At 38.1% G+C, this 15,998-nt stretch overlaps 1 protein-coding gene across 4 annotated transcripts in view; it reads left to right on the top strand.

Moving 5' to 3' along the window:
* The window catches only part of BRF1 (BRF1 RNA polymerase III transcription initiation factor subunit), a 176,123-nt gene that overhangs the window by 127,783 nt on the left and 32,342 nt on the right, over window positions 1-15,998 (top strand). For all 4 annotated transcript variants that reach the window (XM_061464171.1, XM_061464169.1, XM_061464170.1 and 1 more), the window contains 4 exons: window positions 886-947; window positions 3,044-3,125; window positions 3,222-3,277; window positions 5,114-5,370. In XM_061464171.1, the coding sequence (XP_061320155.1) occupies window positions 886-947; window positions 3,044-3,125; window positions 3,222-3,277; window positions 5,114-5,370 (457 nt within the window). The remainder of the gene's footprint in view (window positions 1-885; window positions 948-3,043; window positions 3,126-3,221; window positions 3,278-5,113; window positions 5,371-15,998) is intronic.

The raw sequence follows: 15,998 nt of genomic DNA, 5'->3' as shown, positions 1-15,998 counted from the left end.
CTTCATTCCCAAGCATAAATCTGAGTGAATAATTTGTTTTCTTCTCTACCTGGACTACTTTAATACTGTATTACTGTTGTATGTTAAGGTGATGTGGAAAATCAGGTTTTGCTGCTGTATACTGTGCCAGTCCCAAATTAGGCCTAAGTTCTGCATTGTTAATGCTTTTTAATGCACAGAATATTTAAAAAATTGTTTTAAGATGTCTTAATAAATGCAAAACTAGAAAAAAGACATTGAAAATGTAATTACAGAAAGTAATTATTGTTTCACATTTATCTAGACCTTTCCGTAGCTTTTAAAAGTTATTTTAAAATTTGGAAATGTTTTAATAATTTCCATTTTACAGATAGAAAAACTAATACACATCTTTTTACAGAACTGGTGTGAGCTAAGTGGTTCAAATGGTGATAGATCAGAATTAAGACAAAAACCATGGTATGACTGTTGGCATGATGTTATTTGCTGGTTCATGCTGCTTCCTTGAAAACAGAAAATACTTTCTAAATCAGAATTTACAGATAAATTGTTGACTTATAGGCTCAGACAGATGAAAGAAAAACAGTCATCTTTTTAAGATGGTTTCCCCAGCTACCTGCTGAACATTTGTGCCTGTAAATTAAAATGGGGTAAAAAGGCAAGTTGAAGTGTCTGACGGATCTTTAGTACTAAAGAAGAATATGCCGATTCCTGAATTTTAAATGGATTTGTGTGTGCCTGTACCCCAGACTGAAAATACTCATCAGCAAATTAAAACTCCTGAATTAATGCAGAAGGATGCAAATATCTGAAGGGCAACCGTTAAGTGTTACTTCACCACAGAACTTGAATTGTGATAGATTTTGAACAAACATCTGCCTGATTAAAATGTGTTCTTTCCTATAGGTGAGAATACAGGAGATGGTGAATTAGATCTGAGCGGGATCGACGACAATGAAATAGATCGGGTAAGGTGCGCTCTTACTGTAGGTGTCTCTGGAGCTGGATATTCCAGAAAGACAAAATGATTTTTACCTGGTTTATCTTCTACCCTCACTGTCTCTTCACTCTGATCTATGGGGAGGTTCCAGTGATTTCAGTGGTCTGAGATCAAAACTAATGTTCACACAAGCCTGTGATGTTTGTGTTCCTTGCCAAAGTTATGTTTTAGAATATCCTTTATTCTGAAGAAGGACTTTTAGAAGTCTTTGGTGGAGCTCTAAATTAATTATTTAATTAAGATATCTATTCAGTACAGAAGGCTGCTATGGAAACCAAACTGTAAGACCAGGGTGTACAGCTTCTGTGTTCTTTTAAAGATTTCTGTAACATTTTCTGGTTTTATTATTATGTGTGTGGCAGCAAAAGATACCCTTTACCTCATAGCCTGAATATAACAGACAGATGTGTGGGAAATGGCTTGTTGAAGGCCGCAGAACAGGTCACTGCTTGAACATGCGACAAAGTCCGGCTCTCCTGACTCAGCCTATTGCCCTCTCCAGCTGCCACCCTGTTTTTAAAGTGTAATTTGGACAGATAATGCCAAAAAACTCATTTTGGGGTACAAAGTCATTGACAGCGATGATGTTGCATAGGGGTTACTGGTCTGCAGAACATTGTTGGCAGTGGGTGAATGCTCAGCTTGACTTCAGTTGTGAAGCAGGTTTTGCTAGGCTGGGTGTAGGAAGTCTTGTAAATTGAGCAGATATGGTATGGAGGAAGTGGGGAGGCTGAAGGTTTTCAGTATTGCTGGTCCCTAATTTAAACAATCATAGGGGAAGAGCAAGCACATGTTTTCCTCCTCCCAGGGTCTGTGATGAGCCGTAACTGATTTTAAGACCTCATGTTCATTTCTGTGGCAATAGACTGTAATATTGTGAACGTGAGATTATAGACTCTAAAAGCTTAAGAAGGATGAATAACTGTGCTAAGAGAAAGTGAGTTTTACTATTGTGGCTTCTAATAGAAGCAGATGAAAGAATGAAAATATCGGTTTGATAAACCAGGACTTTGCATAGCTGTTTACTTGCCTCACTTGTCCTCAGAGGAAAGATTCCTCCCTATATTAGCTTCATTTGACTGGAGATATTTTTCTCATAAAATCCTACATGTACATTTTACTTTGGAGAATATCTCATGTTCAAACCCATAAGATTGAGAAATCTCAAATTGTTTTGCAGGTCTCGGGTCTGCTGCTTAAAAATAAAGTCAGGTTCATGAAGAATGACCCAATTTGTCTTCTCCGTTCTGCAGAAGTTCTTCACTGCCAGACAGCATTGGCTATAGAGAACTTGTTTCACACAGTTGTGCTAAATGCTAGGTTTAGTTTTGCAGTTAAGCAATTGGGAGGAGATCTGTCTGCCAGCCTGCCTGCTACTTACCTGTTTATTTAATTCTGTAATTCATCTGAGTAAGCCTAGATGAGTTTTACAGCTCTGTACATACTAATGAGGTTACCAAGACTAAGTGAAGTTAACTGTAAAAAGAGCCTAGGTGCAGTTACTGAACCCAACGCTCTAAAATCTAGGGGACTAAATCTACAGCAATCTAAGCAGGTTTCATTCACACAGATGTGCCCATTGCACTAATAACCTCAATAACTGTGCCTAAACCTTCACAGAAACCTATCCAGAAGACACATGTTTCTGTTTTGGTGGCACAGGGCAATGGTTCCCATACTGTTTTGAATTACAGACCACCATCAACACACAGAATTACTTGCAGACGACCACATTGTCATGGTGCCCTCTAAAGTCATCTGAAAAAAATCATAAACTTGGGATCATTTTGGGTTATTACAGATCATGTACAATGACTCCTGGATGGTTTTCAGTCACCCCATCATACTTTGGAAACCAAGAACTGGTTTTTGAACACATGTTGTTTTCGCCAGTTTTAGAATTTACTAGAAATGCTCTGTGATTGTCACATCTCAGCCGTGTTTTATTAATGTATTTTTAAAAACAGAATGTGAATTGACCTTGCCAGTGGTTTTTCAGCTGAGTTTTGCTTTACGGTTTTCAAGTTTATTTCTGAAAGTAGATAAACTTGTTTTGTCTTTTAGTATATACTTAACGAAACAGAAGCTCAGATAAAAGCAGAGCTATGGATGAAAGAAAATGCAGATTATTTGAAGGAACAAAAAGGTAAGTATTAGGACTGAAATTCTCCTTTTGGCTAGTATTACTGAAATACGCAGTCTACATAATCTTCATACTGGTTACCCTTTTGTCATCTTTCAGAAAAGGAAGCAAGAATAGCAAAAGAAAAAGAACTTGGGATTTATAAGGAACACAAGGTATTAAACTGTGTGCTGATTGTGTCTGTTTGGTAATGTCCTGGAAATTCATTACAATTGCTGATCAACTCCATGTAGGATATATGGGCATATTGGTACAGGTCACCACTAAATGAGCAAAAGCTATTGTGTATCTACCTGTAATTGAATTATGAGGCTATAATTTTTCAGGTGGTGAGTAAAACTAATGCCCAAACTCTTATTTTAAATTACTATTATGAGGAAATTCTGTGCATGGCAAAGTCAGAGCTAGCTCTTTGCATTTGTGATTGCTGTCCTAATTGCTTGCTTATTTAAATACAGGTTTTAAGACATGCCTAATTTTTTTTAACATGTGCATGGGGATTTTGTTTGTACTTGCCATAACTTCAGTAGTTTTCTTTGCTCTTACAATAATGATTTCTTTATGAAAAACTGAACAGATCCTTGTTCCAGTCACTTGAAGAAGTATTTTCTTCTACCTTTCATAAAGAATGCGACAGTTATGTTAACAAATGGCATGTCCTGTCTCCATGTTTAGCAGTTTAAAGCAGCCTAATTGGCTGTATATTCACAATTTACAGCATTAGTTTTTTGTGTAACTGAGCAAGTGACAAGTCAAATCTTCCACATGCAACTAAAATCCTTGTTATTTCTTAGTGCATATATCCTCTTCTTTTTTTCCTGACTAATGCAAAAGACAGAGTTTCCTACTTCCCCTAGGTATTTCGACAATAAAAACAAAACCAGACAATGAAACACTGTTTTATGCTTCAGAGTTTCTCATTCATCCTGTGCTGACGCAAACATGGCAGTCTACCAGCAGTTTTCAAAGTTGTATAACTTGTTGACACCACCAAGTAACCCAAACACCCACTTTTTTGTTCGGACAACACAGGAGTTTTTCCTAAACTCTGTATTGTTTCTGACAGCTTGAGTAGAGCTTGATTAATATAGTGCTTTCCAATTGTAAGGTAGCACTTGACCCACGTAGGTAAACAGAGGGGCTATTATCCATTAAAAAATAAATCTCCTGCAGAACTTGGTGTTAAAACCTGCCTTTGAAAAGGAAATGCCAAATGGAAACAGAGGTTCTGGGCTTTTTTTCATAACTACCCAGGGGTAGTAGTTATGGGACGTGGGTAGAAATGTTCTCTTGTGTCATTTCTGTGTTGTCTGGCTCTGCACATCATCAACCTTCGCAGCACAAGGCTGGGCTTGGGCTTGTAGCATTTGCCTGGGAAGGGCAGTTGCAGGTTACGTTGCTGCTGTGTGTGTGTGTCTGCAGCCTCCTGCTTTCTGTCCGTCGGTGTTAATGCCAGTCCACACATAGAAAGCTGCTGGTAATATTCTTGTCCTTTTTCAATGTGGAGGGGGAGTTGAGTAGATGCTCTTCCAGGCCATATTCAGACTTGATATAAAAATACTAAGTTTTGCAGTTTTGATACAGAGTTGTCAGTGTTTAGGGGAATCATGACCCAGCTGGACTGTAATGGAAATTTTAGCAAGGCAGTTTCTTTATTTTCACACTGGGTGATGCTACAGGGTCCCTGTTCCTTTTTTTTGTGTGCCTGAGAAATGGCCCATGTTTCTTCTCTGGCAGTGTGACACATACTAAGTAAAGAATTTGTAATAAACTGTGGGCATTTGGCAAAAAGCAAACACTTATCTCTTGGAATAAAAAGACCTCTTGGTGCCATTGAGTGGCTGGAGAGGGAGCACTGGCTTAGCCGGGCTGCATTGCCTGCACCCCCGAATCAGCAGCAGCTGAGCCAGGGCTGCTGAACTGCAGCTTGCCCTTCTGCTTCATGGAAACTTTGTTTGTATTTACATCACTAATTTTATGTTTTAATTAAGCCAAAGAAATCTGCAAAGAAGCGGGAGCCAATTCAAGCCAGCACAGCAGGAGAGGCAATTGAAAAGATGTTAGAACAGAAGAAAATCTCAAGTAAAATTAATTATAATGTGCTAAGGGACCTGAACAGCAAAGGAAGTAACGCACCAAAGAAGGAGGATGACAGCACTGATGACAGCACCAACACCAAGAAGCTGTCAAGAAGAAAATCTATTGCCAGTAGGAATATAGCCAACCCTGTAAACAGTGTGGGAAAAAGGTACTGCAATTGTTGATTTATATCTCTGTCTGTGAGACTCTGTGTATCTTTCTGAGACAGACAATGTAGGGACTGAAACATTTGTTTGAGGCTAAAATAATGTCAGGGCTCTGTTTTTATTTATTTTACCTGCAGTGTCGTGGCAGCACTTTATTTATAGTTCATGTATCAAAGGTCTGCTTTGGTGTGAGTTAATCATCCTGAAGCCAACAAAAAAGAATCAATGGAAATTCATAAACGTGAATCTTTCAGCTAGGGACACATTTTCTTCGTACGGTCCTGACATTTGCTGTCCTTCCTTTCTGAATTGTCTGTATCAGCTGACACAATACTAAATGTTCAAAAGCTTTGGCTTTTTGCTTGATTTGAAAAATACAGTTTCCATCTGTTTTGACAGCTAGCTGCTTTGATTAGCTTTTATTTTAGTTTTATTCCAAACTTTTGTTGTTAATTGATGACACAAATATAAAGCTTTACAGTAAATACTCTTGTCGGTTTTCTGGTCTGCGTTTGCAAATGTTTTATAGTGTGGTGAAAGCTCCTATTTAAATGAGTAAAATTCTTGACTTGCTGGGCTGATTTGTAGCGTGCTATGAAGTGTATAAGGAGATTGATGTGTCCTATCTGCAATATTTATCTATTTTATTTGTCTTCCATTTATGAAATTATGTTGGATGATCATTTAAATTGTGTCTATGTGTAGTAATTTCTTACTTAGATGTTACTTATTTATTTACATGCTGCATAAAAGACATAGTTTTTTGCTTCCAGAAGTATAGGCCAAACAGCACAAGGAAACTTAGGAATTTAATTCTGAAATATAAGACAATGTCTTTGCACTGTAGTTCAGATGTAGGCATGTGTTGCAACTGGCTAAACAGGGAGGGCAGGCAGCCAGCCACAAGGTGCAAGAAATCATCTACTACTGCAAGGACAGGAGTCTTAGAATATTTGAAAACATGAAGCTGGGAGGGATAGTATGTGCCTCCCTCTGAGAAGCTAAGCATAATAAGGATGACTAAGCCTAACCCCCTATTTTGACCTCGTGTGGCAGCGAGGCCAGAGCATGGGCAGCCAAAATTGAAGACCACATCACTGGTCCCAGTGTTGCTGGGATACAGGTTTTTGCAGAGTACCAAACATATTTTCTTTCTTTTCTGTGCCTTCTTTATTCTGTATTTTACCAAGATGGCATCATCCTTGTTCAACTTCTCACAGCTTTGCCTTCCAGTTCTTCTTTAGAGCTGTGTAAGTTGCTACTTAAGGTGATGTCTAACAACTCAAGCATGTAAATTTTCCACTGGTGAAGGAAAGTGAAGATGCATTGAGGATTAACTAAAAGCTTTTAGCCTGTGCTTTAAGCAGTCATATTTTGGTATTTCTAGTAAAACATGAATGATTTCAGTCCATGGACATGTACTGAAAGCATGGACATTTCAGTTGTCTGAAATGCAGTGCTGCAATGGGCGATTGGGTCTGGTTAGGATCCTGGTTGCGTTTCAGAGCTCACTGGTAAGAGCCACGCTCAAGCTGCTTCGCTACTTCTGAACCCTGTCACTCCTGAGGTTTGCAGAAATGTTGGGAACTCGCAACTCCTGTTGAAGTCAGCATGTTAAACTCTTAACAGGTGTTAAACTCTTTGGAAAATCATGCCGTAAATATTAAATTTAATAGTGGTACAACTTGAAAAGGTTTCTAAATAAACAGAAATCTGTATTTTCCAAAAGCAGCTAATAAAACATGGTTATTTTTCCTCTTGAGAGCCTAAAGTACATCCTTAAGATGCGTAACAGAGTTTCCTGATGCTGATTAGCAGATCTCAGATACAAAGAGTTTTGCATCAGAACACTTCAGAGAGAGGATTGGGGGTACATGCAGATATGTGAGTTAAGGTTTTGCATTCCCCAAGTAGGCAGTGTGCTTGCTTAAATAATATCAAGGACTTGGCAAACCATTACTTGGGGTTTGTTTTTTTTTTCCTTACAATTAGAGATTTATGACATACTTTTGATTTTTTTTTTGGTAGTAGTCTAAATGCCATGCCTTTTAAATGGCATGCATAAATTTCTGTGTTCTGCATTATTCTTATATGCCACACATTCATTGCCTTTGTTCAGCATTGTTCCTCTGAGAGGTGAATGGCTAAATACTTTTCCAGTGATACAAAAATCATGGTAATTTATATGCAATTAATAATAATAAAACCCCTGAACATTGCTCATTAGAAAATGAGTGAAGCACATAATGTATCTTTATCCAGGAGGCATTTGCAGAGATCGTACAAACATTTTGGTTTGTAGTGATGTATAGTCCTGTGTGTTTATCTTTTTATGTCTTAAACATTTAGTAAGCTGCATTTGACAGCAGTAGCTCCTTGAATAACCATGCTTTGATCTGGTCCTTTAGTTCATCTGAGTAATAGATTTTAAAGAGCTACTGAGTTAGCCCTAAACTTAATTAGAAGGTACCAGTACCAAGTAACAGGGAACTTCACAGGCTAGGAACAGAATACTCATTCTTGGTGATTAAAGCAGCACTCCTGTAAAGGTATAAAACTAGGAAAGTAAATTTATTTATTTTTTAATAAATTAATATCTTTTATTACCTTCCTTTTGCAAGCCAAAATTTTATATACTTCACCAGGTTTGGACTGACAATGCAGACAAATTTGTTATTTGTTTAGATGTAGCACCCGGGACGTAGGAAGTTGATCTTCATCTCCATTTTTCTAATTGCCCCTTGTTATAAAATACACTAGGATGCTATTTACTTATAGAGAGTTTCAGATTATCTCTAAAAAAAATTGCAATCCTCAGTCAGACATGGTATAATCTGTTTTTTCTTTTTTTAACATGGGATAAAATAGCAGTTACAGTGTTAATCAGTTAAATATTGGAAAAGCTTTTGTTTACTGATGTGATAATAATAAGCAAATTTTACAGTCTTGTAAAAAGTTGTTGATTTGCAAAGAGTTGGAATGCTAGGTATGGTCCCAGGAGTGTGCTTAAACTGGATATTCTTTCAGTTGGTGGTCCTTTTAATGTCGCTTTATTGCTACCATAATCTCTTAATGGTTACTTGGATTCCAAGATAATATAGTTTATCATGTTACTTCATGTAAAATCCTAATTTTGTAATCTTGGAAATGTTTGGTATTTTCTGAAATTTTGTAAGGAAGGTACTTTCAAAGAATTATTCCAAAGATCATGTGGATTTCTCCTTCTTAGACAGACATTATATGCATCAGTGTGTTCAGAAGCAAACTGGATTTTTGAACAGGTTTCTTTACCACGAATGCTGTGCAACTTTTTGAGTTTTAGCAAAAGATGCTTTTCTCAGACCCATCTCCCAGAATTATACTTGGGTTTTACTTATTGTATCTGTCAAGATGGTAGAAGACTAGTAATGACAATGTAAGTCATTTTAGGAACTTTTATATTGTGCAAATGTGTTTTATTACATTTCTTAATGCATTTTTGTTCCAGTGGGTATCATGATTGGTGCTTCATATGCAAAAGCTGTTTCATTCTCTGTGCGTTCAAGATGTTGCATAGTGGATGTTACCATAATAGATGTTGCAACTTTAATTTCAATTACCAGTTGCTGAGTTTATCTTCACTAATGTCTTCTATGCATCTGAAGCATAAGAATAATATGTTGAACTTCTACAAAAGAACGATTACCACTTCAAGCTACTTAAAACCTGAACTCCAGTTAGAGCTCTGCATGTGTTGCAGCTCTTCAAGTCCAGTACAGAGGGGTTTTTTTAGGACTGGAAGCTTTTGGTTAGAAGCTTAATAATTTATTTTATATATTTACTTGAGCTGAAGCTTACAGCATTACTTGTGACGTGAAATGTGTTGAACCAAGAAAATGTGGGAACAAGAAAGCTTTCAAGTCACTACTTTTTAAAAATTTGAAGCCTATTTATTGCTATGTGCTTGAAATTGGTAATGATATCAGAAAAGACAGGATATATTATCAGGGGAGTAAATGTGTCAGGTTAATCTCCTGAAGAATTTGCCTTGTAAGAAATGCAGCAGGACTGCGAAGCACGGCTGAATCCATTGTAATGAAACAGGGTTGTTCTGAATGGAAGCATATGAATATTATAATAGAAAACCAAATCATGCCTGCTATGAAAATGACAAAAGCCCTTGGTAGGCATCTCAGATTTTATTAGATTTGGAAATTCACCTCCAAATTTTATCCACAGTCTCAGTTGTTTTTACTGACTACCCATTTTGCTAGTACACATTGGCACACGGCTCCACCTTTGCTTTGGAGCCATGGGATCCACAAACAATGTGTTTGCAGTACCAGGGACTTGTTCTGCTGCTCAAGTTCCTGCCCTAAGATGCACACTTTCAATTAGCATCTCTGGCTGCATTTTTGTTGGCTTTTTAGTGGGTGTCATGACCCCAGAAAAATCCCCTTTATTATGACAGAGAACGTATGTAATACTTTTCTACAGTATTCAGTGTATCATTTAACATGATAAATTACTTGGTACTTTCTTGGTTCTAATGGGAATCATGTTCCCCCAGGGGGTAAAATATGGGTAGAAGTATAATTTAGGTACTTTGGATGAGCCTGATGATCCCATGCTGCAGAGGGAGCCTGGGGAGATGGAGTTGGCTCCCCCCTGCAAGGCAGTGGGAGCACTACCCCAGTGCTCCCCAGCTCTGACCCTCATCTACAGCTGGCCCTTTCTGGTGTCCAGGATGGAAATACTGCACTGTATGGTGGAAGTTTGTTTTGAGCTCATTGTCTTTGCCAGATTATTTTTGGTAACACTGTGGGAAGAAGGGGGCATAGGGTTCTGTTTCTCACACCCAGCCTGAAAACTTTCTCTTCACTTGTTGATACTGCAGATGTCCAGCAGAATCTCTATTTCTTTCTCCTAGGGAAGGAGGAGGGAAGAAGCCCCAAACTAGCTTTACCCTCACATGCAGGATCAATGATTGTGATAAGCCCTTTACTTGTAGTTTTAGGGTTTAGGCAGGTGGAAGTGTTTGCTGAGTGCCATGCCACATCCCGGCTGGGTGTTCCTGACTCAGCTGCAAGTCCATATGTCCTGAGTGCTTACTCTGCATTGGCCATGGCTTATAATTAAGTTTTATAAATCCAAAGCAAACAGGGTTTTTGTCACATACAATATTTTTAGTTTGTTTTACATTGTGAGACTGCTGCTTGTGGACAGGAGGAGTGTGAGCTTATGTGTTCTAGATTACTTAGATCAATCCAGAACAGTGTGAAACAAAGTTCAGCTCGAATAACCCAAGGAATTCCTGGGTATACAAAAAACTTTTATTCAGTTAGACCCAGGTGATTATAAAGGTTAAAACACGCTCAATTCACCGTGTCAGGAAGGGCATTGTTGTTTCAGAACCTTTTTTCACTAGGAAAAATGACATTCTGGTAATGGTTTAGAAATTTGGAAATTGGTATCTTAAAAGTTCATTGACTGTAACTGATGCAGTGCCAGCTGGTCAGTGTCTACAGTAAGTCCTATGTGCTAGCAATTCAAAATGAAGCAGAGTTTCTAAAGAGGGACAGATCCCCATGTTTGGCAGATGCAAAGCTTTTGAGAGAGAGAGTCTTTTCTGTGCTAACTTTGGTGTTATGCATTCTCTGTACAAATTGGCCCTTTGAGATGGGATCTGAAGAGTATTTTAATATCCTTAAATTTTCCACCATATATTTTTATTTTTCAGAATTGCCTTCAGCTCTTTGTCTCCTTTACCTTTGATATCCTGTTTTTCTTTCTTTGCTTTGAAGTCTGTTACATGGTTTGGAGTTTATGTGTATTTATTCAAAGTGAAATACTAAATTTTATTTCTTGTCTTGTGCTGCTTCAGGCCTTCATTTATATGTGACTAAAGTGCTAATACCAATTTCCCAACTGGAATAAAATTCCTTACAGAAGATACTGGGAGTATTTTTGAGGTGGTAGTTAGGAGTTCCTTCTATGCTTAATTACTATTTAGTTGATATTTTTGGTGTTTCCTCTGGAAGAAGTCTCATTTTGGCTATGGGATTAACTAGAATGTATTTCCTGGGTATGAATTTATGTATATGTGGTGGAAGCCTTCCTGTTGGGTGTGTGTAGAGTCAGCTTTTGGTTTGAATGTTATGTATGTGGTAAGTAAACTCTCTAACCACTTTGAATAACTGTTCTCTTATGTGATCTGTTCTTTGAGAATTTTTTTGAGTGTAATTTTATGTATGTTTGTGCTTTGCTGTGTTACATAATCATTTAAATCAAAGGTTAATCAAAATGATTAGTCATTTTGAACAGGAAAACGGTGACATTTGATAAGTACCTCCACTTAAAATAAATCTTACCAGTATTTTCCAGTCTTGTAACTTTCAGAGGGACAAGCTTATACAAATTATGTTTAGTATTTTATTTACAAAAAGCAAAGCCAAGAAAAAATGAATTCAAGACTTCCAAGGTTCTGCTTTTCAAGTCATGCATCTCCTTATTAAAGTTAGCTGCATGGGGGAGAGCTTTACGAATGACCTTGAAAGGAGCTGACACATGCATTTACTTGTTCACAGTTGATTTGAGGAGTTGATCTAGTAAAGCCTGTAGTAATGTTGTAACCTGGCTAATGCTGCGGGTTACTGCTGTTCATATGAGCTAAGAAGCCTTTTGTATTAAGGAGATAAATCAGAAGCAAGAACTGGAAAGAAACATATCTGAGCCAACATGTTTTAAAATGAATGTGTGTTTTTAACTTCTGAATACTAAAATGTGATGACCAGCATCCTTTTCTTTTTCATTAAGTGAGGAAAACTGCATTGCTTGTGTGTGTAGCACCATGCTCCTGAGAAGAGAGAGTTAAGCAAATGCTACCTGGGGCGAGAAACTGGGGAGGCAGGAACCAGAACACTGTCCAGGAATGGTGAGCAGGGTTATCCCTTTAGCCTCAAATTCACTTCTCGTGACACAGAGATAAGACAGAATGGGGGGGCGGGGGGAAGAAAAGAAAAAATGAAGAAAAGAAAAAGCAGTTCCCAACCCATCCTGCTGGAAGCTGGCAGGTGTTTGTCAAGATTTGATGTTTATTCTGATTACTCTTTTTGGTTTTGAAGATCAGTTCCCCCTGATTCCAACGATAGCATATTTCTTTCACATCTGACAGGCTTGGTACCCCTGAAAACATTAAACTCTGAAACATGTATGAATATTGTTTTGTGTGGCTCTGCTCTGCACTGTTAAGAAAGGAGCTCCATTCGGCGTAGCTTGAATCCCCAGCCTGCAGGGTACGCATGCAGTTGTGCTGCTGCTACTGCAGGAACTGCTTCTGCCACTGACACCGAAGTCATTTCAGCAGTTACTCCAGCAGCTCTGTGCTTTTCTGTTGTGCAGCTTTGGTTTGTTAGGGCAAGGTTACAAAAAAGGACATTTTTTCATCCTTCATCCCTCAGTCCTTTCCTTCCTTCCGCAGGACGTGAGTTAAGGAATCATTTTTCCCTTTTATGACTGTTCTGCAAATGAGTTAAGAGAAATGAAGCTAAAGGTTTTCTAGCTTTATATATTTTTAAAATGGAGTATTTTTCATAAGAATCCCAGTTTTGGATTTTTTAGGTTTTTCCTAAGAATCCCAGATTTAAATTTGTTAGGTTTTGAGTACTAGAACTGGGTTTTGAATACTGGAATAAAATGCCAACATTTCAGTATGGCAGTTAACCCATCTGTATTTTCACTCTGTAAAGTATAATTGGAGAAAAATGCCTCTGGAATATCTTAATGATAGGAGAAATACTGTAAAGAAGCCTTCCCTGTGTGAACTGTACCAATTCATGTAAGTTCAGTGATGCTGCAAATCACCTCTAGGTGTGCATCATTCATTAAGGACATTCAGATTTTACAGTGCAGGCATTTAATGTTGTCAAATTTTGGTTTATAGTAAGGGTAAGAGAACATGGTCTGCTGGGACTGCAGAGGAGCATTCCTGAACTGTCATTTATTTGGACTTACGAGAACCTTTGCAAAATATATATAAAAAAAACCCTTCAAGATTGGTTGAGGACACATTCAGGCTTGTGTGACTGTTTCAGCAATAACAAGCCCCTGCCAAATCCAGTACTTGGTTCCATTTACCCCAAATGATTAGAATGCCTTCAATTTAAAACTAAAAAGGCATTGATCTGGCTCAACCTCATGGCCCAGACCCAGGTCAAGTCTCCTTATTTTTACAGCAGCCTTCTTGTTTGTTTAATATAAATTGGATATTGCTTTTCTGCCTCCCACTCAAGAAAATAATCTCCTTGTCGGATTCCAGGGGAGGTCAGCTGGGCAGTGCAAAAATGCAGAGGGTATTTTTGTGACTGTCTGAAATAATTCTGTCTTGCGTTTTAAGACCAAATAGGAACAATTTTAGCCCAGAAGATAATTTTGTGTGACAGTTGGATTGTGAGTGCCTTGTTTATCTATGTTCTCATTTTCAGGTTGGTTACAAGGAAATACTCTGCAAGCTTTTTTGTTCCAAATTACACTCAGTGGGTCTAATGGGAGATTTCATATAAATATGTATGCACGGTCTCTTCAACTTTAATAGTGTGATAGCAAAAATAGTTATATGTGATGTGGAGGGTGAGGGGAGTGGGAAGAAACAAAGAGATTGTGGAAGTGTTATGGCTCTTATTATCAAACCCTAGAGGTGCATGTCCTGCTGTCACAGCTGAGAGTGCTTCAGTGCTGTGAAATACTCGTCCTCAGTTTGTATCTTTTTCTGATTTATTTCCTTTGTTTTTTGTTTGTTTTTTTTTTTTTGTTATGGGTGGAAAATGGTTTGTTTCTGAATTCATTTTCCTTTGGCCCTAGTCCTAGCAGGGTCTGTCTGCTTGTTGATCTTTACAGTATATATCTGCTCATTTTTTTAGTATAAACCAAGGGAAGCGTATGTCTGATGTGTTTTAGAGTTGCAAATGAAGTTGAGTCTGTAGCCAATGTTTGTTAAATGTTGAAGGAAGAGGAACAAAACAAACAAAACGTTTTTCTCACTGCAATATGGCGTACATTATTTTACCAAGACTAATACCCAAACTAGGAGAGCAGTCACGTGAAGCTTCTTGTTTCTAAATGTTTGCACGCATTGCCAGACCAGATAGCTGGTAGTCATTATGTGGTTATGACTGCAGTTCTTTCGCTGTAGCTGGGTAAAGCATCAGAGAGTTATAGCAGTTTGTTGCAAAAATTGAGGTGTTATTTGTTCATGTAATATTTAACAGCATCTACATAATTAGTTTGAAATTGGCCAGTGTGCTGTAACTTAGTCATTTATGTAAGTGCTGTTCCATTAGCCAGTGATGCTTCTGGTGTGTTGACTGAGTTCATTTTTACCTTACTGCGATTGTTACAAAATATAGGATGAAACAAACTGATATAACATCTAAAGGTGGTTTTGGAAGATGCATGCAGCAAACTGAACTTTCTCTTATGTTAGTTTCCAATTTATAGTGAGTCAGAAATTTTTGCCCAGGATTTTCCCTTTCCTCCAGTGCAACACAATGACAGACTGAACAAACCCATTGCTCTGTTTAGGGTATGGGAAACTTAGCCACCTGCTCTAGAGCAGCCCATCTCCTTCTCTTCTCTCATACATTCCCATTTGTTGTGACCCGGAAGGAATGGAGGAAACCACCAACTTTTACATACATTTTCCTTTTCCCCCACATTTTACACTTGAATAGAAACATGTGCTGCTATAGAGGTCATACCGGAAGATACAGAGTAGAGTCTAGACCTCAGTACCTGCAATCCATCACCCAAGTGATGGCAACTCTCACCCTGAGTGCATCGGGGTCTTCAAGGCATCCCTTGGCTCAGCAGCTGTCCAAAACTAAATAATTTGAAATCTTTCCGTGCAAGCAGGACTGTGGTAGCTGGCAGGGGAAGGATAGAGTGAGGCTGTTGCAGCCCACAGCATTACTTCGTGTGGTAGATTTGAAAACTGTATTGATACTCAGGGTTGTGTGTAACCTTGCTGAACTGAAGTGCTGGAAGATGCTTGGACATGGAGATCACTCTCAGGCCCCATACTGAATAGAAGTATTGGGCATGTATTTAATAGTTGGTTGTCTCTTTATTCAGAAACTAGTTTAGATATGGTATTTATGTGAAAGAAATATATAATACTTTACAGCTTAGTGTTCTTTTAATCTGAATGTTTTGAGATCTGAAGTATGAAGGGCATGCATACAGATTTGGAAGTGGAATGGAATGGCTGGCATATTTATTTTGTAAAGTTATCTTTGCCTGTCTAAAGTGGTGACATGGTAATTTTAATGGAAAGATGGCTTTGCACACTTCTGTACAGATTTTGTCATGCAGCAATGAAGAAACAAAATAATTTGTAATCCCAACTGAAACTGTTGTTGCTGAAGTTGAGTAAGACAATCATCAGGTTAAAGGTGTTTTTGAATCAATCAGTCATCTGATGAATTAATAACAGAGAGTCAACAGTGAATCGAATTATTAGACGAAGAGGAGCAAGACAGAAGTCAGGGTGGTTTGAAACATACAACTGATTATTACAAGGCAGCATCGCCTGCTGGCCAGCTCCTGGAGGCAGAAACAGGCTCTTCTAGTTGGGGCTTTAGTAAGTCAATTTAAG

The sequence above is a fragment of the Pezoporus flaviventris genome, unplaced genomic scaffold (genome assembly GCF_033815535.1).
Source record: "Pezoporus flaviventris isolate CSIRO_AGI_PZ_B2104156 unplaced genomic scaffold, CSIRO_AGI_Pfla_v1 ptg000036l, whole genome shotgun sequence".
Classification (NCBI taxonomy): Eukaryota; Metazoa; Chordata; class Aves; order Psittaciformes; family Psittacidae; genus Pezoporus; species Pezoporus flaviventris.
This window is presented reverse-complemented; position numbering and strand designations above follow the sequence as displayed.